At 38.7% G+C, this 24084-nt stretch overlaps 1 protein-coding gene across 2 annotated transcripts in view; it reads right to left on the minus strand.

The window, feature by feature from the left end:
- The window catches only part of LOC126174751 (structural maintenance of chromosomes protein 1A), a 196559-nt gene that overhangs the window by 133659 nt on the left and 38816 nt on the right, over window positions 1-24084 (minus strand). For both annotated transcript variants that reach the window (XM_049921073.1, XM_049921074.1), the window contains exons 5-6: window positions 22697-22865; window positions 4653-4865 (exon numbers count right to left, since the gene is read on the minus strand). In XM_049921073.1, coding sequence (XP_049777030.1) covers window positions 4653-4865; window positions 22697-22865 — 382 coding nt within the window. The remainder of the gene's footprint in view (window positions 1-4652; window positions 4866-22696; window positions 22866-24084) is intronic.

Raw genomic sequence — 24084 nt, forward strand, 5'->3', positions numbered from 1 at the left:
TGTATGCTAACCCAAAATGCTATCCACCGCACCAACTGGACAGTACTACCACTACCACCTGACAGAGGTTGTTACTGTACACGTGATCACAGAGTTGCCCGACTGCCAACCTTTAACGTCCATTTACTGCCCGAAATATGTGCAGGATGAAATTTTGTGTGAGGTGTTTTTGTATTGCAAGTATGTGAGGAATTATTGCAAAGTCCGAGTGCATGAATTTTTCTTCACCCTGTATTTTTAAAACAGCCTATGCCTGACTGAACATTTATTTGAGTATTGTATAAAAATTTAAAGTAAATAAATCACGAATTCTTTGAGATTATTGTTAACAACATTAAATGACGACTTATCTTTATATAGTAGAATAGATAATTATTGCTTCACTGACTGCTTGAGTAATCGTAACTGACAAATAAAACTGCAAGAGGTCTGTCTTCAATATAATTGGCACAAGCTGTACACCAAGCAGTGTGGCGCAGGGGGTAGCATCGCTGATTGGCAGGCTGCAAGTCAACAGTTCAAACCAGACCACCAACAATTATTTATTATTTAGTAATCATCATTTCTGGAATGTCCTCAAAATTTCTTATGTTTGTAATGTCGGCATATTCTGGAATATTCAAAGTCTGTATAAATAGCAGACCTCTCCACACAGTAGTCAGTTCAGTTTTGTTCTGGCTGTACTGCAGTGTTCGCAATTAATGCGTTTTCAGTGCTATGTGTTGTACCTCACTGATGACCCTGCTTTCGGACTTTGATTTGATTGTGAATGCGGCATGACATTGCTTGGTGGAGACACCGAGTACTTCAATTAATCTAAATCATGGTGACTCCACTCAGACAATGTAAAAGCTGTTGCCTAGGAACCAGTATAAAAGCAGTAAATCATTTCCACAATCTGAATATTCAGAAGACTAATGGATTCCAAAACAGCAATAAGTTAGCTGTACATAGGTATCCATCAGTGTTTCCCAGATAAGGTGGTCAGAACCCAATGAAATAGCTGAAAGGATTTGACTGGGTCACCACAAACAAGAGATATGATGTGGTTGGCAAATGAATGATTTTACTTGATGGCGTTTGAGAACAGAGGAAAACAAAGGAGAGAAGCTAATCAGCTTGGACAAATTCCAGACCGAACTGAAGAAAACATCTAGTGACAATCAACAGCAAGCCCTATGACAGAAGAACATCTGAAGAACAGGGACCAGTGTCATGGGGAAATGACACAGTCCTACATACAGAATGTTTGGGCTCTGTGCCACATTGTGAATTTGAATATGAGAGAAGCTGAAAAACTCTCACACTTGACGAGAGGAATCACAGAAGACATGCACCAAGCTCTTGTGGTAAAGGTTGTTACAACAACCGAGAAATTCATCAAAAGGTGTCAGCGAGGAAACGCAACACAAAAAGAGTTGAATGAAAGACATATGTTAGACTCCTGAATGTGGTCCCCATGGCAGTTGTGGAAGATCACCATGACATCACCTCTCTCATATACCAGGTTGTAAGAGAGGAGATACAGTATTTGGCAGCTTGAAATGTTGGATCAAGTAAGCAAGAGATAGCAGCCATGGATGTTGACCCCATATGTCAGGAGGTAGAGAAGAAAGATGAAGATGTGTGTCTAACTTGAGCACCAATCTTAACCACCAGTCGAATGTGTACGGAAGAATGGACTCTACCAGCTCAGACTTGTGCCACATACATCAAAGGACAACACAGCATCTGACCAACACAGGTGCAACCAACTCCTCCACAAAGTATAAAAGACATTTTCTATTCCCTGTCATGATATAGAGGTACCAGCCACTTGCACTGCTGTCAGGAGACATCAATGGAGTTGAGGCCGCCATGAATGACAGTCCTCCATTGACAACAATCACCAATATAATTATGAGGAAATTTCATCGATTCAACATCGATTGCTAACATGTCTGGTTGCTAGCCAACTTAGGGCTTTCCTTTTCTTTAATGTTGAACGCTTTAGCAGCTAGAGAAGACTATCTTCTGTGATATGAAGGAGACTGTGCTGAAAGTCATGTATGGGAAACACTATCCAGCTGACAGGCACGTGTATTGCAAGAATAACTATCAATGACAGAACACAGCCCTCCAAATTTGTTGTTCCATCAGAATGTCATCACATTGTTATTCTCGAAAGGACTTCCTGCAGCCATCACAAGCATCCACAGACTGAGGAAGATCAGAGCTCCAAACTGACAGAGCTATTCAACAAACCACGCGTAACACAGATTGCTTGCCATTAAAGACATTGTTATTCCACACTCATAGAGGAGACAAGTTTCTGTTGTCAATCTAGATACTCCAACTGTGAAGATTTTGTTGACTGCAAAAAGCTACTCAGGATCACAAAACAAATCTAGATGCCAGAGACAATTATACACATTGTAAGTGATAAAGGAGGACTTTCCATCACTAACTGTCACAAGCAGCCACAACTCATCTCTAAAGCTATGTGCATAGCGGCAGCTGAACCAGTCCAGACAGGCCACTCAGAGCCATCCCCAAAGAATCATGCTGCTACCACTACAGATAGTACAATGCAGGAAGCTACTATTGAACTGCCAATAAGATCTTGCCTGACCAAGGAACACTGTCAGTGAGTGTTATCTGTTGGACATCACTTTTTGGATGCTTTCAAATCTGCTGTGGAGAAAAGACAGGCCAAGCTGTCCATGTTTAAACACTGTATCAACACGAGGAATCATTCACCAATTAGTCAACACTCGTACAGTGTGTTGCCACCTGAATGATGGATAATCCGCGAGGAAGTGGAATCAATGCTGCAAGATGACGTCACTGAACCTTCAAAGAATGCCCTTGATCCTCTTGTGTGGTTTTTGTGAAGAAGAAGAAGAAGAAGAAGAAGAAGAAGAAGAAGAAGGATGGGACACGGCATTTCTGCATTGAGTACCAATGACTGCAAAAATCACGAAAAAAGATTATATGTCTACCCAAGTCGACATGTGGGAATCAATGTGTAATTGGGTAACAGACTGCACTGAAAATCTAATCCACTATCTTACAACTAAAGCTGTACTAGTTACTGATGCTCCGGAAATTGCAAGGATCCATGTAGAAGACATCATTTTGAAGAACAAAACACACTGTATGATGTTCTTTGATCATGGAAAGGTTTTCCATTAGAGACTAGTATCAAAGGTAATTTCATGTTGCAACATTGCCCAAAAGATGACAATTGCCTATCATCCACAGATGAATGATATCACAGAATGCTTTAATAAGACACTGGCAGATATGCTCTCTCTATGTACACTGATGTCAAACAGAGAAATTGGGATACAATACTGCAAGTCATGTCATTTTTATGCAATACTGTGAAGCAAGACACTACAGTCTCCATACTGCTCTTTCTAGTCCATGGTTGCAAGGCTGAAAACACAATGGATGCACTGCTCCTCTCTCAAACGCACAAAACTCAGGATGACTGCAAGAAACACCTCATCACCAGGATCAAAGAAGCAAGTAACCTAGTTTGCATACAGACCTTGGATGTCCAGAAGAATGACAGAATGCTATAATGCCTAGTATCAGTCAGTGAGATACAGCCAGGGAGACCTGGTATGGTTTTTATACCCGTGCAAAAAGTGGGATTATTGGAAAAGTTATTAAAGCTCTACTTGAGGCCATATTGTATACTTTGTCGCTTGCCTCATTAGGATTATGATCCTTCATCACAAAGAAAAAAGTGCAGATGTCATCCTTGTCCTTATGAACCTGTACTACAGTCCTGATGCACAATTCACTAATGGGGCTTCTTGTTAGATGAAACTGAAGATCTACTCAGTGATCGGAAAACTTCATTGTGAGGGGCCACCTTCAATGCTCGTCACAGTGAAGGAGATATGACAACATGACCAGAAGATGGGGATCTGGCAGCACTGTCATACAGAGGACCACCGACAAGAATTAGATCCACTGAAAAGTTCTGAAACAGTGGGTTCGCCAAGAGAGGGAGAAATGCCACCAACTGTGCACCTTCCAGTAACAGTTAGAATCAGTGGCTGGCATGATGTGGGTCACCATTTCAAACCCAACCACCAGCAGTTATTTGTCATTTAGTATTTATCATTTCTGGTAGGTTCTCAAAATTTCTCATATTTATGATGTTTGTATAAACAGCAGCACACTCCATTCAGGAGTAGTTTCTGTTCTGTTCTGTTTTGGCTGTACAGTGGTGTTCATGATAAACATACTTTCAGTGATAAGCATTGTACATCACTGATGACCCTGGTTTCAGATTTGGATGTAAGATTCTGGTTATGATGAGTCATTGTTTATAAATTACTTAATCTGCTACAATCTGATTTTATTTTAATGCATATTCATTTACTCTGGTTTCTATTCCTTATGTGATGTTTCCCAGTAGATATAATATGGAGTAGCAGTCTACCCAAGTCAACTGTCTCAATTCTGGAACTATACAAAACAAATCCGTATCAAAAAAGTAAATACAAAGCATTCTTACAGCATACAGTCAAAACAAAAATTTCACATGAAGTGTTGTTAAATATTACAACATGATGAAAAAGTGAGAAAGTGTAACTAGAAAACTGGAACTGACTATGAACTAAAATCATCAACACAAAAGACTGAAAACTTACCATTTCTCTTATGTTCTGCTCCACCTTGGCTAGCTCCCGAGATATTTTACCACATTCCTTCTTTTTTTCTTTAAGCTCTTCCTCTGCCTTTTGTTTTCGTTTTTCCACTTTCTTCACATCGTGTTGCTTTCGACCTAGCTCTTGCTCCAGCTGCTCAATATCTTTTTCATTGTGATACAGGCGAAACAATTGCAGTTCTACTTGCTTGTCATGCTAGAAGAAAGAAAGATACATTTTTCATATTGTAACTATCTCTAGAAACGTGCAGTAAATGCCTCTAATTTCAGCTACACAAGTATTATTATCACATTTGTTCCTTGTTCTTTTAAAGGGAGACTGTAGGAAGATGAAGTTCCATTCACACACAAGTAATCATGAGTTGTTGGAGCAATGGGCTTGAATTTCAAACAACTCATGTAATGTTGCCAACAAGAAAAATTGGGAACACATTTTATGCTCGAGATTGACATACAGAAGTGACAAGTACTAAATTGTTCCAGCAGTCAAAGATTAAAAATGGCTTATAAACTGCAAGTGCATGCATCCCGCTGCATGCACACATACATGCGTGCATGCACACAACAGAAAGACTGTCAAACAAATAGGCCTCCCAAATTAGACGACACACACACACACACACACACACACACACACACACACACACACACACGACCACTGACCAGGGACAGTGATCATGTGTTTTTGTTGCACCTATCTGCGTCTCAACATCTCCGCTATGTGGTGAGGCTTAAAATGAACAGTGTGTAGGTACATGATAAAAGACCCCCAGGATATCGTAAAGTTAAAATTTATTAAAAACAAAAAAATGAAACACCAATCGACCATAAGCGTTGGCAAAGACATTAATTATGAATGCGCAGCAAGGCGTGGGAGAGAGGAAAAAACCATTCATTTTTCGTTATACACGATTTTGTTTCTCACTCTCTTCTATGTAGAAGTTCTGTTAAGAAGTGCCTTTCGGAGGATGACGGGCTACAAGTGTTTTGTATCATACATGTTTCGAAATAAGAAAAAAATTGATACCAGTATTAAGTATTTTTTATTGAAGTGAAGATAACCAACAAAGGAGGATTTTCTTAAGTATGGTGTACTTGGAGTCCGCTGCCTGAATCTACAATTGAAATATAACAGAAGAAGTCCGATAGCCTAAAAATTTGTACAAGCACAGAATATTTTTAATAATGCAATTCTATTAACCTTTTAAATGTTTCTCATATGTACATGTAAATTATTTAACTTAATTTAATATTTTTTTTACAACACAACAGACTGCACAATTTTCAATTGGGTACTTATCTATTTTAAATACTTCATACTGAACGTGACTACGCTGGTGGCAACAAGAAATTTAACACAGATGGGCAAATTTAGTTATTCATCTTCTAAATTCCTTTTAGGAAGACTCCTTGGAATGTCTAGTAGCTTCAACCTTTATGCATTCCACATTGAGCACAGCTCTGTTCTCAGTATTCTGCTTGTCTAATGCTGCTACCTGTGCTGAAAGATGGCATTCTGGCCGCTGTGAAATGCTTATCATTCGATTTTAAGAAAACTATTTAGTGAACAAAATTGATTTTTGCACATCTTACAGTCTGATACCTTTGCTTGATAGAGGACTGAATTAATTTTGTTATTCTTCACACTTAATTTGCTGCATCAAATTCAGTAAAGCATTGCAGGAAATCTTAAAGTGTTTCCTGAGGTAAAAACACCATGTGCACACTTTGCGTTGGCTCATACCTTACTGTGTATGAAATGTCAATAAGATATATAAAAAAAAGCACAAAGTTATCTTATTTCATTCTCGAGATATTGGATTTTATATCAAGTGGCTAGTTGCCCCATACATTGGGAATCATGTAGACAAAACAATTGTCACATTTTGTAAATGGTTCAAGATATCAAAATGAGGTTTTCTTGCAAACGATAGCATGCAAAGTGGCATGTGTTACATGAAAAGCATTAAAAACATTTTATTTACGGAGATGTGGAAGTAAAGTAACTTGTGCGCAGCAGTGAAAGGGTTGGCGGAATGGGATGCATAAACATGTCAATAATGTGTAAGGAAAACCCAGAGGCCACATTTAAACATTTAATATTTGAGAGAAATAAGCACCTACAAAAGAACACAATTATTGAAAAAAAGTGTGTATACAAAAAAATTCAATACGAAGTGCAGCATTGTTTTCTTATCAACATAATTTATTCGGATATGGTAGTCTTTGAAACAGTCAGGTATGCAGAGACCCACACTACACTGCTTACCCCACCATTGTGTTTATTTTCTTACTTTTTTCCCCAGTTTCTTTTTTCCCTTTATCTGCACACACTTTACAGCACCTTGCTGTGTTTTGTTTACATGCTGTAACTGGGATATTTTCTGGGAAGTTTCACCCAAACACTCTGCCCAAACTTGGTGATGGTCCACTTTGTGAATCCTGAAGCCCTTCCACACCACCACAAGTTGCTAGCTGCTTACGCAAGACCTTCATGAAGCACACCAGAGATGTTGTCTTTTTGTTTGTACACAATCCAACTATTCACTACTGATAAAACAAATAAGTGAAAGAAAATCTTTTCCACCGTTTCAGTGTATCCCGAGAGTAAGGACAATAGCTTGATAACTGGTCAACCCTGCCTACTAGAGGTTTACCCTTGTCTATTACAACAGCTGGTTTATGTCTCTCCACTTGTCCTCCTTCGTAACTGATACTAATAACAGCTGAAGTTGCTTGATGTTTGGTTGAAAGACAGTACACGTCACTGGTTGATTTCCATTTTACTGCCAGTAAATATTCCTTCCTCCAAAACATCACTTCCCCCTCCCTGTTTTTCATTACAGTGCCTACTTCCAAGGTTTATTCTGCCACAGATAGTCCAACACAGAAGGGCTTGTGTAAAACCTATCTATACAAATGCAATGTGCTTTGCCAAAATAATCTCCACACAAAATCACAATTACTGACAAGACAGAGTTATCTACATTGTTTGCTTTACCTGTGTAAATACAGGGTGTACACGCGGACATCATCATCATCATCATCATCATCATCATCATTTAAGACTGATTATGCCTTTCAGCGTTCAGTCTGGAGCATAGCCCCCCTTATACAGTTCCTCCATGATCCCCTATTCAGTGCTAACATTGGTGCCTCTTCTGATGTTAAACCTATTACTTCAAAATCATTCTTAACCGAATCCAGGTACCTTCTCCTCGGTCTGCCCTGACTCCTCCTACCCTCTACTACTGAATCCACGAGTCTCTTGGGTAACCTTGCTTCTCCCATGCGTGTAACATGACCCCACCATCTAAGCCTGTTCGCCCTGACTGCTACATCTATAGAGTTCATTCCCAGTTTTTCTTTGATTTCCTCATTGTGGACACCCTCCTGCCATTGTTCCCATCTACTAGTACCTGCAATCATCCTAGCTACTTTCATATCCGTAACCTCAACCTTGTTGATAAGGTAACCTGAATCCAACCAGCTTTCGCTCCCATACAACAAAGTTGGTCGAAAGATTGTACGGTGCACAGATAACTTAGTCTTGGTACTGACTTCCTTCTTGCAGAAGAGAGTAGATCGTAGCTGAGCGCTCACTGCATTAGCTTTGCTACACCTCGCTTCCAGTTCTTTCACTATGTTGCCATCCTGTGAGAATATGCATCCTAAGTACTTGAAACCGTACACCTGTTCTAACTTTGTTCCTCTTATTTGGCACTCAATCCATTTATATTTCTTTCCCACTGACATTACTTTCGTTTTGGAGATGCTAATCTTCATACCATAGTCCTTACATTTCTGATCTAGCTCTGAAATATTACTTTGCAAACTTTCAATCGAATCTGACATCACAACTAAGTCATCCGCATATGCAAGACTGCTTATTTTGTGTTCACATATCTTAATCTCACCCAGCCAGTCTATTGTTTTCAACATATGATCCACAAATAATATGAACAACAGTGGAGACAGGTTGCAGCCTTGTCTTACCCCTGAAACCACTCTGAACCATGAACTCAATTTACCGTCAACTCTAACTGCTGCCTGACTATTCATGTAAAGACCTTTAATTGCTTGCAAAAGTTTGCCTCCTATTCCATAATCTTGTAGAACAGACAATAACTTCCTCCTAGGAACCCGGTCATATGCCTTTTCTAGATCTATAAAGCATAGATACAGTTCCCTGTTCCACTCATAACACTTCTCCATTATTTGCCATAAGCTAAAGATCTGGTCCTGACAACCTCTAAGAGGCCTAAACCCACACTGATTTTCATCCAATTGGTCCTCAACTAATACTCGCACTTTCCTTTCAACAATACCTGAGAAGATTTTACCCAGAACGCTGATTAAAGAGTTACCTCTGTAGTTGTTACAATCTTTTCTGTTTCCATGTTTAAAGATTGGTGTGATAACTGCTTTTGTCCAGTCTGATGGAACCTGTCCCGACTCCCAGGCCATTTCAATTATCCTGTGTAGCCATTTAAGACCTGACATTCCACTGTATTTGATGAGTTCCGACTTAATTTCATCCACCCCAGCCGCTTTATTGCACTGCAATCTATTGACCATTTTTTCCACTTCCTCAAATGTGATCCTATTTCCATCATCATTCCTATCCCATTCTACCTTGAAATCTGAAACATTACTGGTCGCATTTTCACCTACATTGAGCAACTCTTCAAAATATTCCCTCCATCTGCCCAAGGCATCCACAGGATTCACCAGCAGTTTTCCTGACCTGTCCAAAATACTTGTCATTTCCTTCTTACCTTCCTTTCGAAGACTGCTAATTACACTCCAGAATGGTTTTCCAGCAACTTGACCCATAGTCTCCAACCTGTTTCCAAAGTCTTTCCACAATTTCTTCTTGGATGCTGCAATTATCTGTTTGTACACGCGGACAAAGAAAAAGAATTCCCGGATAAAAATGCACTTTTTCCCGAGTGAAAACACACATTTTTCTGGGTGAAAATCTCCATCGGAACTGTAAAATTTATCAATTCCTTGAATGGTAAAGGTTTTATATGCCACTTCCATGCACTTTACGAAAATAAACCCAGCAAAAAAACTAACTTGTTCTGAAAGGTCTTTGATGTGCAGCAACATGTACGCTGCATATTTTCGTATTAAATAAGTATAAATACGGATTCCACCAAACACATCAAATTAGTTTTCGAAGCACCAAAATCCTGTTTTCAACATCCTTTTGTCTGCCAATCACAGCCCATGTCATGTTATGTCGCCAGCAAATGAAAGCAGATATTCAGAACATCAAAACGAGAATTGGTACCTGGAATGTCAGAACTCTGCTACAAGCAGGAAAACCTTAAAAGAGAGATGGAAAAGAATCATATGGACCTCGTAGGAGTTGCTGAGGTAAGATGGAATGGACATGGAGAGTTACAGTCAGATGAATATGTATTCTACTACTCAGGAGGAGAAGTAAAAGGAATTAATGGAGTAGGAATGATTATGACAAAGGAATTGACTAAATGTATGGAATATGTAGACTATACAAATGACCAGGTTATTGGTGTAAGGCTGAAAGGAGCACAAAAAGATTTACTGATTGTCCAGGTGTATATGCCAACTTCAGAACATGATGACCAAATTGTAGAGGAAACGTACAATGTAATAGAGAGAATAATGGATGAAAATAAAAAATGCTGCAAAATAGTAATGGGAGACTGGAACGCCATTGTGGGAGAAGGGAAAGAGGGAAACATAGTAGGCAGTCATGGTCTTGGAAAGAGAAATGACAGAGGTGAATGGTTAATTGACTTCTGCAGGGAAAGGCAGCTGATAGCGGCAAACACATGGTTCAAGAACCACAAGAGGAGGCTCTACACTTGGAAATCACCAGGGGATAAATACAGAAACCAAATCGATTTTATACTGGTAGAAGAAAGATATAGAAATGGAATCAAGAAGGTGCACACATTACCAGGTGCAGATATTAATAGTGACCACAACTTACTTATGGCAGAAACAGAAATAAGAATGAAAAAACTGAAGAAGGCGACCATGGTGAAAAAGTGGGATTTAGAGAAGATAAGATCCAACAAAGAACAAATTAGAGAAATGCTGTCTAGGGAGTTTCTAAACACATTACGAGACAAAGAGCCACCCCAGATAATGCCAACGAGTACTGGAATATGCTGAAAGAAGGAATCATTAAAGCAGGACAGCAAAATATAGGATATGTAAAAGGGAAAAGGTCAAAAAAGACCGTGGGTCACACAAGAAATGATTTCCAAGATGGAGGAGAGAAGAAAATTGAAAAACAAGAACACTGAAGATACAAGAAAGATATACCGAAGGTTAAATAATGAACTGAGAAGAGAAACAGAGCAGGCTAGGAAAAAATGGCTAAAAGAGGAATGTGATGAAACTGAAGAACTGGACAGGAAGGGAAGATACGACTTACTATACAACAGAGTAAAGACTATGACTTGGGAACAAAACAGAGCAGGAAGTGCTACTATGGAAATTTTGAGTAAAGAGGAAGAGGTAGTGTACAAAGATCGTGACGATGTCCTCCATAGATGGGAAGAATATATAAAAGAGCTATATGACACAAATAGCAAACCAGAAACTCTGGAACTTGGATCACACAACAGTGTAAGCGATGACGAGAAAGGACTGACCATCATAACGGAAGAAGTAAAGTCTGCCATAGCTGCAATGAAAAATGGCAAAGCGGTAGGTACAGATACAATACCGGGAGAAATACTAAAATGCTTGAACCACAATGGAATAAGAGAAATATTGAGGTTATGTAATAAAATATATGACAGTGGTGAATGGCCTGAGGACTTTCTGACAACAGTAATGATACCATTACCGAAAAAACAAGGAACCAAGAAATGCAGCGAGCACAGGACAATCGGCCTCATTTCACATGCAGCCAAAGTGATGTTAAGAATAATTAATAAAAGACTTGAAAAAGTAATGGAGGAGAATCTTGGCGAGGAGCAGTTTGGCTTTAGACAGAATACGGGCACCAGAGATGCAATAGGGCTCCTACGAATCTTGGGAGAAAGGTTTATTGAAAAAGGAAGAGACCTATATATGTGCTTCATCGATCTAGAAAAGGCATTTGACAATGTGGTTTGGGACACGCTGACGACTATAATGACGGAAAAGAGAGTGGACTGGAAAACCAGAAGACTTATAAACTCATTATATCTTAATCAAAAAGTTTCAGTTAAAGTGAGAGGAGAAAGTACTAACTGGATCAGACTAGGAAAAGGAGTAAGACAAGGATGCTGTTTATCACCTACTCTTTTCAACCTCTACTTGGAAAATATGATTGACCAATGCTCATTAGATGACAAAGGAGTAGAAATTGGAGGAAGAAGAGTAGGGTGTTGATTTGCTGATGACATGGTCCTTCTAGCCACAGGCGAAAAAGAATTACAGGATTTGGTGGACACCATTGCAACTAACGGAAAAAATATGGAATGAAAATTAACACAAATAAAACAAAAGTATTGGCACTAGGAGGAAATAAGGAAATAAAAATTATGCTGAATAGAGAAACACTAGAACAGGTGCAAAATTTTAAGTATCTTGGAAGCAGGATAGACACCGACTGGAAGTGCACCACAGAAATTAAAACAAGGATAGCAATGGCAAAAGAGGCGTTTTATAAGAAAAGGAGAATCTTCTGCAATGGTCTGGACAGAGAACTCAGAAAGAGACTCAGAAAATGTCTTGTATGGAGTGTTCTTCTATATAGCGCTGAAACATGGACTATGAGGAAAAAAGACAGAGAAAGGCTGGAGGCTTTTGAGATGTGGACAAGGCGGAAGATGGAAAGAATAAGTTGGATGGACAGAGTAAAAAAATGAAGAGGTACTGAGAAGAGTGGGAGAGAAAAGACAGTTACTAGATGTAATAAAGAGAAGAAAAAGAAATTGGATTGGGCATATATTAAGAAAGAATGACGGACTGATAAAAACAGTTTTAGAAGGTTATGTAGAAGGGAAAAGGAAGCGAGGAAGGAAGAGATTCCAGATACTGGATGACATGATGGATGGTACAGCAGCCTTAAGAAGGAAGCAATGGATCGCAGAAAATGGAGAGGCAAAGGACCTGCTAATATAGCAGATAAGTGAGGATGATGATGATTCAGAACGTAGAACACCTGAATTGTCAGCCAGTAGCTACATCACTGTCAAGTAGAATGGATTCACAAATAGGAAAAGTTTATGGTTAAATTAATATACATGAAATATAGCTACAAGAAAAGCTAAGCTTTCACATATAATATTGTCCCCCCCACCCTGCTTATTTTGTTAGAATTATCCTTTAAGGTATATCAAACACAAACATACCAGTAAAATTTAAAATTATGACATAAATTTCTTGTCTTCTGGGCCCGAAATTCTTCTAAGCGGCTGGTCCTCAAAGTCTTAAGCTTCGAATAAGAGACAATCACTCTGTGATTTAAGAAATTCATCATACATTTCCAGACATAACACAATTCATCTTGTGTAAAAGGAAATTTACTTTGAAAGTAACGATTCTCAAAGAATCATTTGGGATATTTTCCCACGACCTGCTAGAAATGTAAACTTTTTTAACATCACACTCACCAAAAGCAGTTCTTATGAAGCATTGCATAGTCTTCATCCATTGCATAGTCTTCATCCTGAAGCCTTTGACACATTTTGCTGTCGGCAAACTGTGGTTTGTTGGAATTCTTACATAGGTGTTTCTCTCTTGTTTATGTTTTAATGCTGCAGTATTATTCTACAGTAGTGGGCTTCAGACGAATGGAAAAACTGATAGAAGCTGACCTCGGGGAAGATCAGTTTGATTCCGTAAAAATGTTGGAACACGTGAGGCAATACTGACCCTACGACTTATCTTAGAAGCAAGATTAAGGAAAGGCAAACCTACGTTTCTAACATTCATAGACTTAGAGAAAGCTTTTGACAATGTTGATTGGAACACTCTCTTTCAAATTCTGAAGGTGGCAGGGGTAAAATACAGGGAGCGAAAGGTCATTTACAATTTGTACAGAAACCAGATGGCAGTTATAAGAGTCGAGGGGTATGAAAGGGAAGCAGTGGTTGGGAAGAGAGTGAGATACGGTTGTAGCCTCTCCCCAATGTTATTCAATCTGTATATTGAGCAAGCAATAAAGGAAACAAAAGAAAAGTTCGGAGTAGGTATTAAAATCCATGGAGAAGAAATAAAAACTTTGAGGTTCGCCGATGACATCGCAATTCTGTCAGAGACAGCAAAGGACTTGGAAGAGCAGTTGAATGGAATGGACAGTGTCTTGAAAGGAGGGTATAAGATGAACATCAACAAAAGCAAAACGAGGATAACGGAATGTAGTCGAATTAAGTCGGGCGATGCTGAGGGAATTAGATTAGGATATGAGACACTTACAGTAGTAAAGGAGTTTTGCTATTTGGGGAGCAAAATAACTGATGATGAACGTAGTAGAGAAGATATAAAATGTAGACTGGCAATGGCAAGCAAAGCGTTTCTGAAGAAGAAAAATTTGTTAACACTGAGTATAGATTTAAATGTCAGGAAGTCGTTTCTGAAAGTATTTGTATGGAGTGTAGCCATGTATGGAAGTGAAATGTGGATGATAACTAGTTTGGACAAGAAGAGAATAGTAGCTTTTGAAATGTGGTGCTACAGAAGAATGCTGAAGATTAGATGGGTAGATCACATAACTAATGAGGAGGTATTGAATAGAACTGGGTAGAAGAGGAGCTTGTGGTACAACTTGACTAGAAGAAGGGATCGGTTAGTAGGACATGTTCTGAGACATCGAGGGATCGCCAATTTAGTATTGGAGGGCAGCGTGGAGGGTAAAAATCGTAGAGGGAGACCAAGAGATGAATACACTAAGCAGATTCAGAAGGATGTAGGTTGCAGTAGGTACTGGGAGATGATGAAGCTTGCACAGGATAGAGTAGCATGGAGAGCTTGTAATGGTCGCCTGGTCGTAGATATAGCTAATTGCTATAATCGTACTATTTCACTCCCATTTACGGAGCTTGTTAGCACTTGATGTTAGGTTGGCGCCATTAAAATGCATTGTGTTGTGGTAATCGCTGCTACTTGCTGGATCGCTGCTGTGTCTCGATGCTGATGCTGGCTCTAAATCTGGTTGTCTAGGGTTAAAAACATGAGGTCCCGTGTTTTTTATATGCTTTGGATGATAAAGAATGAGCGAAACCAACAAATATGTAAACTTCAAATATTTATTACTCTGGTGGCCATCTTAATTCCACTGTCCACCAAAGGCCATGACACAACACAAAGTAGTATTTCCGTTACATGTTCTTTGCATTGTTTATCCACCTCAAACAATAACACACAAACACCCTTTACCAAAGTGACATTCCGACTGCCTCCCGACCGTTCTTGCTGCTTGTATTTATAACATTGTCAAAGAACTACTAAAAAGAAATATAGTTTACAAGTCACATGTACATCTGTTATCATAATTTGTGCAGAAAAGTTATTAATTTGCATCGAGTGACATAATTTAACATGTTATTAAAATGACAGACAGATTTGTTGACTTCACAGAATAATTCTTTGTTACAAAAAGGCCGTTTTTTAGAAGTTTGTCAATTGACTTCTCTAATTTGCATAAATAAGTAAATAACATGAATTATTAAGAATTACATTGGTTTTCGTCTACTAAAATAGGATTGATTTCGTGAATACTGAGTGAAAACGCTCCCAGTGAACAAATAGGTTTCACTGGGTGATTTTTATTTAATGAGATCCAAAATACCTAAGTTGGCCACTATTTTTCGTACTTCATATTAATTATTTAAGATGAACTGAGTGTTTTTACATGATGACATTTGCTGTATCAGTGATCAAGTGATATAAACTTTTGTGTGGGTCAGTTATTCAGTATTATTTAATGGGTTGACTGTTTATGGAGACATGTTATGCAATCATTGTTAACATACACAATAACTTTTCTATAATCATAAATACTCGTTAAACTGGTTGAATTTGGAGGGTATCGCATACTTCGGTACAGTAAAGCCTTTAATATGTTCCATTACAAGCTGCATCAAACCAGTCTCAGGACTGAAGACCACAACAATAACAGTGGGCTTATGTAAAGTTCTTTGTTAGAGTATCAGTTCTTACCAGTCAAAATTACAAAAATTTAACTCAAAACTAAGACAGTGAAAAATTCCCAGAATTCTAAAAAATTCCCAGGTTCTTCCTGGATTTCCTGGTTGTTCCGGGGCATATACACCTTGTAAATATCGCAATTCGAAGCATAACCTGTTGTTGTGTCACACAGTAAATAAAATTTGATACCATATTTATTTGGTTTGCTTTTCATGTATGCTCTGATTCCTATTCTGCCTCTGAAGAGGCATAGTCCATCAATTGTGAGGTTCATGTGTGGGTTGAACTTATTCTTACACTTTGTGTCGAAAAAATTGAAGAAGGGCCTAATTTTGTGCAGTGGACCATATCCAGCCTGATCTCGTTCTACGAATTTCATTTTGTCATTCACATGCAACATAAACAAAACTGAAGTAAATCTGTCCTACTCATTACCTGGCTCAGCTGTGAGGTATATATAAATGCATCCTTTGACCAATAGTCACTCTTTTTGGCAACTTCACTACACTCATTTGCAAAGTAATAAAGAAGAACTACTGATCACCATTGCTATACAGACTTCCTTTTCAGAGACTACTACTTATTCATCTCATAAATTCAGGGTGTATACGCAGACAAGGAAAAAAAATTCCTGGGTTTCTCCCGGATTTCCCGGTTAAAAATATACTTTCTCCTGGGTGAAACAGACTTTTCCCCTGTTAACTGACATTATATTTTCTCTCGGATCTGTACGATTTATACGTTCTTTGAATGATTATGGTTTTATACATGGGCGTAGAATTTCCCGGCGCTTTATAAAACTAAACACAGAAGAAAAACACGTTTTGGAAACATCTTTGATGTGCAGCAACATGTACACTGCATATTTTTATATTACGAAAGTATAAATTTGAATTCCACCAAATACCGCATGCTACTTTCAGAGGCATTGAAATTGAGATTGCGATGTGCTTTTGTAAGCCAGTCATAGCTCATGTCACGTGATCTCGCCAGTCGATGACAGCTAATATGCAGAGCATAGAACACGATAAGTGATGTAGTCAGCCAACAGCAACATCATTTACGTAGTACGAACACAAACACGAAAAGTTAATAGTTTACATTAATATGCATAGTGTTGCTATAAGAGAAGCACCGCTTTCACGTATAATATTGGTCTCTAAGGTTCATAAGCTGCAAGACAAGCTAAGTTTTCGCATATAATGTTGATCTTTTTTGCGCGCATTACACTTTACGAATGTGCCAGTGAAATTTTTAATAATGACATAAATGTCTAATCTCCAGGGTTCGAAATTCTTCTAAATGGCTTGTCATCAAAGACTTGATTTTTAAATGATGGTCAAACGCTCTGTGATTTAAGAAATTCATGATACATTCTCGCACATAGTTCAACTTACGTAAAAGCATATTTACTTTGAAAGTAACGTTTTGCAAACCATCATTAGCAATATTTTCCCGCAACCTGTTAGAAATAGGTTCGTTTCAGCAGTTGCCAGAGAGAGCACATAACAGGCGACACCGCGCTTGCGCAGCTACCATGACATAGGGAGCCGATATGTACATATGTGTAAAACACTGAAAGATCATACATTGTCATATAAGAAACAAGACATCAGAGGATACTCCAAGAGCATCGGAATTTCGTGAACCATACTAAAATGTGCACATTTAAAGTGCACATTCGTATGTCCAGATTCCCAATGAGGTAGACCTCAACCTGATATTAAGCTTTACAGTACTGTATTATATCATGTTTGGTTCTTTATTACGGCATAATGTCATACGTGCTAGAACATGAAAACGTGCACTTAAAATGCAGCGAACAGTCGAAACTAGCTATTACTGTGGAATTAAACATTTCGTTTCAAATACATTGACTGACTTTTATAAACTTTTTCCGTAGAGGCAAATTCCTTTAGCAAACAGACAAAAATAACTTCATTTTCTGCAAGGCGATTAATGCTTGACTGTCAGAACGGAGGAAATAAACTAAAATCTGAAACTAATAACATATTTTAGCCTTCCGTACTTATGTGAAGGTATTTTAATTCACTTGATGGCTCCCGGCCACAGATATCCGTTTTGTTTTCATTTGACGTGAGAATAAACGAAGGGGAAACAGTAAAATCACTAAATGTAAACACGGGTCACGTTGAGACTACCCACTACAACTCAGACTGCTCTGCGCATCAGCCCTGGATCTACAATATTTGCTAACCGGGCCAATACTTAAAAAAATATATATTCTGCGACGTGTGGTTTCTCGATCTGATTACTTCTATTTTGCCAGTGTCTGCTAGATAAAACAAAATAGGCCTTTCTAATATTGCAGCAGTTTTGTAACACACACCAAATAAACGAGACTGTTTTGGCACAAATTGTCATTTTTATAACACGACAGAATATAATTCACGAAGTACCAATATCAAATGCCTATTAGGCCTACTAGAAGCAAAAAGCTTTATGGTAGGAAATAGTTTCACATTTCATTAATACGCACCAGTTTCTCAAGCATGAGATCAAAAAGTATTACGAAATTTTTATATTAATTTGGAATCGCCTTATTCTTCCATAATTTGTGTGATGTCCCCGTTTCTTCTCATTCCTCGTTCTAACAAAAATCTTGTCATCACCAATTCTGTAGCTATTCCTGCCGCAATCACCGGTTTAGTTATCCCGCGATTATTCTTCAGTTAGCCGTTGTTACATGTTCGTACAACACGTTTTCCGCGTTACTTCCAGAATAGAACTTAAGTGGCTGCTAGCCGGGAACTGTACAACTGGTCCTTACTAGTGTAGCGATCTGACCAAAAATTCTCTGTCAAAATTTCATTTTCTTGAATATACCCAGAAGATAATACGTAATATTTCTCACCTATTATGCTGGTAGTCTGTATCTATGGATTTCGCTAGTAATTATAACAACGCTGATCATTCGCAAACCCAGTCAACCACATAATCAGACAGCGACTGGCATCAATCCGTTCGGCTTTACTACGCTCAGCTCGTGTAGCCCCGTCCCCTTTTGTCTGTGGAAAGGGCGACGAGGATCCTCGTGACAAACATCATGTACACTATGCATGCATTCAAAAATCAACTTACAATGTGCTCAAAAACCAACAAGGATTCGTTTCAAAATCATATGAATAAACGATAGACCAACGTGCGCTGGGTGCTAGGCGCTTTTTTCCCGGTAGTATCTAGCTGCTTGCACAGCCAACAGCCACATTCCTGTAGCCAGAAGCGGGAAAATCTACCACTCAAACGCGACTCAACTGCGCATGATCATGAGCCCGATCGTAACTACTAAAACGAATCTAATGTAAACAGTTGTGACTCCACGCTCATCGGAGGCAATTTGTTGTTATGAAGCATTGCATAGTCTTCCTAAAGCCTTTGACACATTTTGCTTTTGGCAGACGCTTGCATCAGCACTGTGTATCGTTGTTGTATATGGTGCATTTCTTTTACAATTTATTTTCATTGTTTTTCTCTCATTTACATTTTACTGTTAAATTACAAATATTTAACAGAAAACTAAAACAATGAAAAATTCCCAGAATCCTAAAAAATTCCCGGGTTTTTCCTGGTTTTCTCCCAGATGAAACAATTCCCGGGTTTTTCCCGGATCTCCCGGTTGTTCCGGGTCGTATACACCCTGAAATTTTTAGTCCTTCATATCTGTTTGTTCCAACTTTTATTGTTTTTTATATTATCTCATTGTCGAAAAATACTGACAAGCATTCAAATTCACTACAATAGCACCATTGAAGACTGGCAAATCAGGCTGGTTGTCAACTCTTGACCCATTGCTCACATCAGTTATCGCATTTTGTGAAGTATCAGGACAAGTAGCAGTACTAGAAGCCTCCTCTTCATTTGTCCATAAATAAATAAATAAACGTATCAACCGCTATAAAAATATCAAAATAATTTGAGTCACTATTTCCTTTTATAGTACCATGCATATTATTTCGTAACAATATCTTTCAGTATTATAAATCTATACCTGAACTGTTGAAAGTTTCAGAAAATATGTCTGACGGTTCATAACCAATAACCACATCAGTTTTTTCCTCATCTTACCTGGGAGAACCATCAGAAACATCCATGATCCTTACACAAAACAAAGACGCAAAGTGCACTACACATGAGTCGGAAGTTATGTGACTGTGCTCGTGAAAACTGACGGTCTGTTGCCTATGCTCAAACTGCAGACTCATAGTGACCTCTGTTAGAAAGTAAATGAACTGCTCTTGCCACCAGTTCAATTGACAAAATGTACAGTGTACATTTTTGCATTAAACGTTCGCATTACAAATGTGAAGGAAACAAAGCAACGTATGGCATACGGGCTCCATCCAAAGAGTTATGTTTGTGAGAACTAGAGATGGGCAAACTCGTTCGTCCTAGGGAACTAGTTCACTGGTGATCGCTTTTTTTTGGGAACCGTTCATTTTTACTAATTCACCGTTCATTTGTGCTTGGTACACGGTTCTTATGAAAAATTGAAAATTAGTAGCATAGATGACTGAAGTGGAAGGCACCAAGAAGGGGCACTTGCCTCCGCCCTGGAGTACAGTGTTTTTATTTATAAAAGAACCCTTACACACTTGTAATTTTTGTGATTCTGCAAAACCTCTCGTTTAGTCACCTGTAGCGTTATGTGGCTGATCGCAGTGAAACAATATAAGGTGGCGTACAAAAAAATGGCCCTGAATGCAGACTGCACGCCAATTATGCAGGATTTGTTGACCACTACGAGCAGAATAGATAAACAGGTAATAATTAGGCAGTAAAGAAATAACAAATAAGCTAATGCAAACAACAACTTAGAAACAATAGATGACGATTGGTAGGCCACAATGTGCAGTCTAGTACTCAGGGCAGATTTTTCGTGTGCCACCTTGTACCACTGAAACAATATTGTAGAAATTATCATATTCTCTGTACAAAATGTGACACCGGACACTCAATTATGAAACGCGGACTTCATACGGTTGTAAGTCGGTGTGCCTTCCATAACAATGGACATGCTCTTTTACCTTGCATCAAAAAAAAGACTGAAAATAGTCACTCGTGTGTGCTGTGCCGACTTCCTTTGCATGTGTAATAACAAAAAATCTTGCCTTTTACAAGTATTTCTTCTGCTGCTTATCGAAATAGTGAAGTAAGCTGATATGCTGTTTTGTTACCTGAAAAGATGTATGTATTACATACCACGCAATTTTATGTAATTTACGTAATTATAAAATACATTTTAATTACCAGTCTTTGATGCTGAATAGAATATGAAAATAACCAGAAGTTCAGAGTTCAAAAAAGGCTTGAAACAGATCTAGAATGGGTGTGCACAGCAAAAGAAACGAACAACTCTATACTGAACTCACTAAGAGCATTCAGCAGTGGAACTGCGATGAGTGGCCACATGAAGGAGTCTGGCCGAGCAAGACCGAGACAGATGGGAACGGGATAGAGGCTGGAACGAGACAGGCTGACATGCCATTGCGGGAACTAGACCAATCACTTCCCATTCCTGGGAACCATAAGCAAAAAGCCGCAACTGAGACCGACGGGAATGGGACCTAGGCTGGAACGAGACTGGCCGACGTGTCACTGTGGGAACAAGACTGGCCGTTTCCCATTCCCGGGAACTATAAGTAAAAAGTCACGACCGAAGCGAACTATGGAAGACCATTCCTTATAATGCGTTCATCACTCGTTCTGTTCATTTTGATGAATTGTTCCTTTGGACTTGTTAGATCGTGAATGACCCATCTCTAGCGAGAACAAATTGTGTGCAGGTTTAGTGTGGAAAATGTTAATGCCAGGTACATTACTAAGTGAAACGTAGCTAGAACTGCCAGTGTTTTGATGTTGCCTGAACTGGTTTCTCCAGAAAGCTAGAGTGTATGTTATATGATTTAAAAATTCATACTCTATGACAAATAGATACTAAGCTCAGTTAAGATACGTTAATTCAAAATGCAAACATTTAGGATGAGCACAGTCAAGTCAACAAAAATATTTGGTGAAAAGCTTTGATTCCTCATCATCGACTGTGAAGAAGGTGCACCACCATCTCCATACTCTAGCATAAAGACTACTAACAAGGGAAACTCCCCATCGCACTCCCCTCAGATTTAGTGGCAAAGCGGCCCAGTGGATAGTCTGACAAAATCTGAACACACATCAAGCAAGGAAACAGGAAAAAGGTGTACTGAACTATGCAAAAAAGAAGCAAAATAGAAACAGTGAAATGTCCAGCTCAAGATGTGCAACATCAACTGCATGCGATTAGGCACAGCATCATGGTTATGTGGTTATGGTGTTAGACTGTGACAGGGGAGATAGGATTTGAAAATGGATCTCCTGCTTGGCAGTCTAACGCCATGACTACATAACCACAACACCGTGGTTTCCGTAATTTGCTTAATGCTGCACATCTTAAGCTTGGACCATTCGCTGTCTCTATTTTTCTTTTTTCACAATTCAGCACATCATCATCTTGTTTTCATGGTTGATTTGTGTTCAGTTTTTGACAGGCTATCCATTGGGCCATTTTACCACTAAATCTGAGAGGGGTGCGATGGGGAGTTTCCCTTGTATGGTGGAGTTCCCAGGTTCAATTCCTAGTTACAACCAAATTTTTTTTCTTTGTTGGGCATGTATGGAACACAGTTCGCAGTCTTGTGAGGTCAAATGAGCAGCCAACTGAAATAGTGAGCAACAATACTGACACACCAATTGCTGAAATTGGGTTAAATGACATTCATCAGTCTGAGCCAACTGACTTTTTTTTATTTGTTTAACGGAAAACTGTTTTCATAAAAACAATGACTTACAGTGAAAATCTGACACATAAACCAATAGCAAGCTTACCAAATCTTCCTTCAGACGTTGATATTTCTCTGCTTCCTCCTTTTCCAGTTTGGCCTCTTTACGCTCTGCAGCAATACCTCTTTTCTTCTGGTAAGTGAACTGTGTTTCCTCTTCTGCCTTTAACATTTCTGCTCTCAGACGCTCATATTCTTCCTTAAGTGCTCCAGACCTACAATTTAAAAGTATTGTCTCAGTTATATTTTCAAACAAAGGTGAACACATTGTACAAATCAAAAAAGGTAATGCACAAAACATGGCTGGTCCAGACTAATGAAAACACTTTAAGCATTTTCACAACAACTAAAGAGCCACATAGCAAAGGATGACACAGAAACTATACAACTCTGAGTATGAAATAGTCCAAATTGACATTGCACTTCAATTACCTTACAAAACAGCTATTACCGTTTTACACAGGATGAAAGTTAATCAACGAACTGTCAGAAATTTGTTTGAGGATTCCTATCACTTTAGACTATAACAGCAATATAGGGAGACGCCTGCAACGTAATGCATTGATGTACATAAAATAATGGAAAGGCAATAACCCATCTACACAGAAACATCCATCAAAAACAGCATTCACACTAGCTTACAAATACTAGCATTTTTTCTAGGAGAACTACACAAATCCACACACTCGACCACTCAGACACCCAAATGTACACTCCCATACACATCAGCAAGACTGATTATTGATGCTCAATACAATAATCAATGGTCTTGCCATGGCCACGGGAGTGTATGTATGGGTTTCAGTGTGGTTGTGTGTGTGAATATGAGTACTCCTGTTTCAAAAAGAGCTAGTGCTCAAAAGCTAGTGTGATGCTGTTTTCTGTTAGATATTTGTGCTCCACACTTCAAACCCTTATAGGTGTGGGGTTGCCTTTTCCTTATTTTACATACTGCTCCATCCAGGAATTTACATTACTGTTATAACACATTGTTACTTTGATCAATAATTCTGTAATTCTTCTTCCACTGAGTAAAAGTATCAACTCTGACATATGAATAGATACCTGAAAGTACCCAAAGATATAAAACTGAACATGACGAAAAACTGCTGCTATGCTTTTACACCATGGAGCATACAAATAATAAAGTTTTACACCTCATCATCCTTCCTGTGAGAACAATTTTAATTCTCATGACTGATGATAGGTAAAAACTATCCTACAACTCCATAACAGAGCTGCACACTGTAAACTATAAGAAAAGATTAGAGAAACTTCTCAGGGGTGCAACTGGATTATGGTCACTTTGTGGATAGAAGCACTACACCATTGCAGAACTGTACTATGAAATACTGTCGTCAAAGTTTACTATCTAATGTAAGAGGTATACAGCACACACAGAAAAATTAACCAGCTTTTTTCAACCATGCCAAT

This window comes from Schistocerca cancellata, chromosome 3 (genome assembly GCF_023864275.1).
Source record: "Schistocerca cancellata isolate TAMUIC-IGC-003103 chromosome 3, iqSchCanc2.1, whole genome shotgun sequence".
Lineage (NCBI taxonomy): Eukaryota > Metazoa > Arthropoda > Insecta > Orthoptera > Acrididae > Schistocerca > Schistocerca cancellata.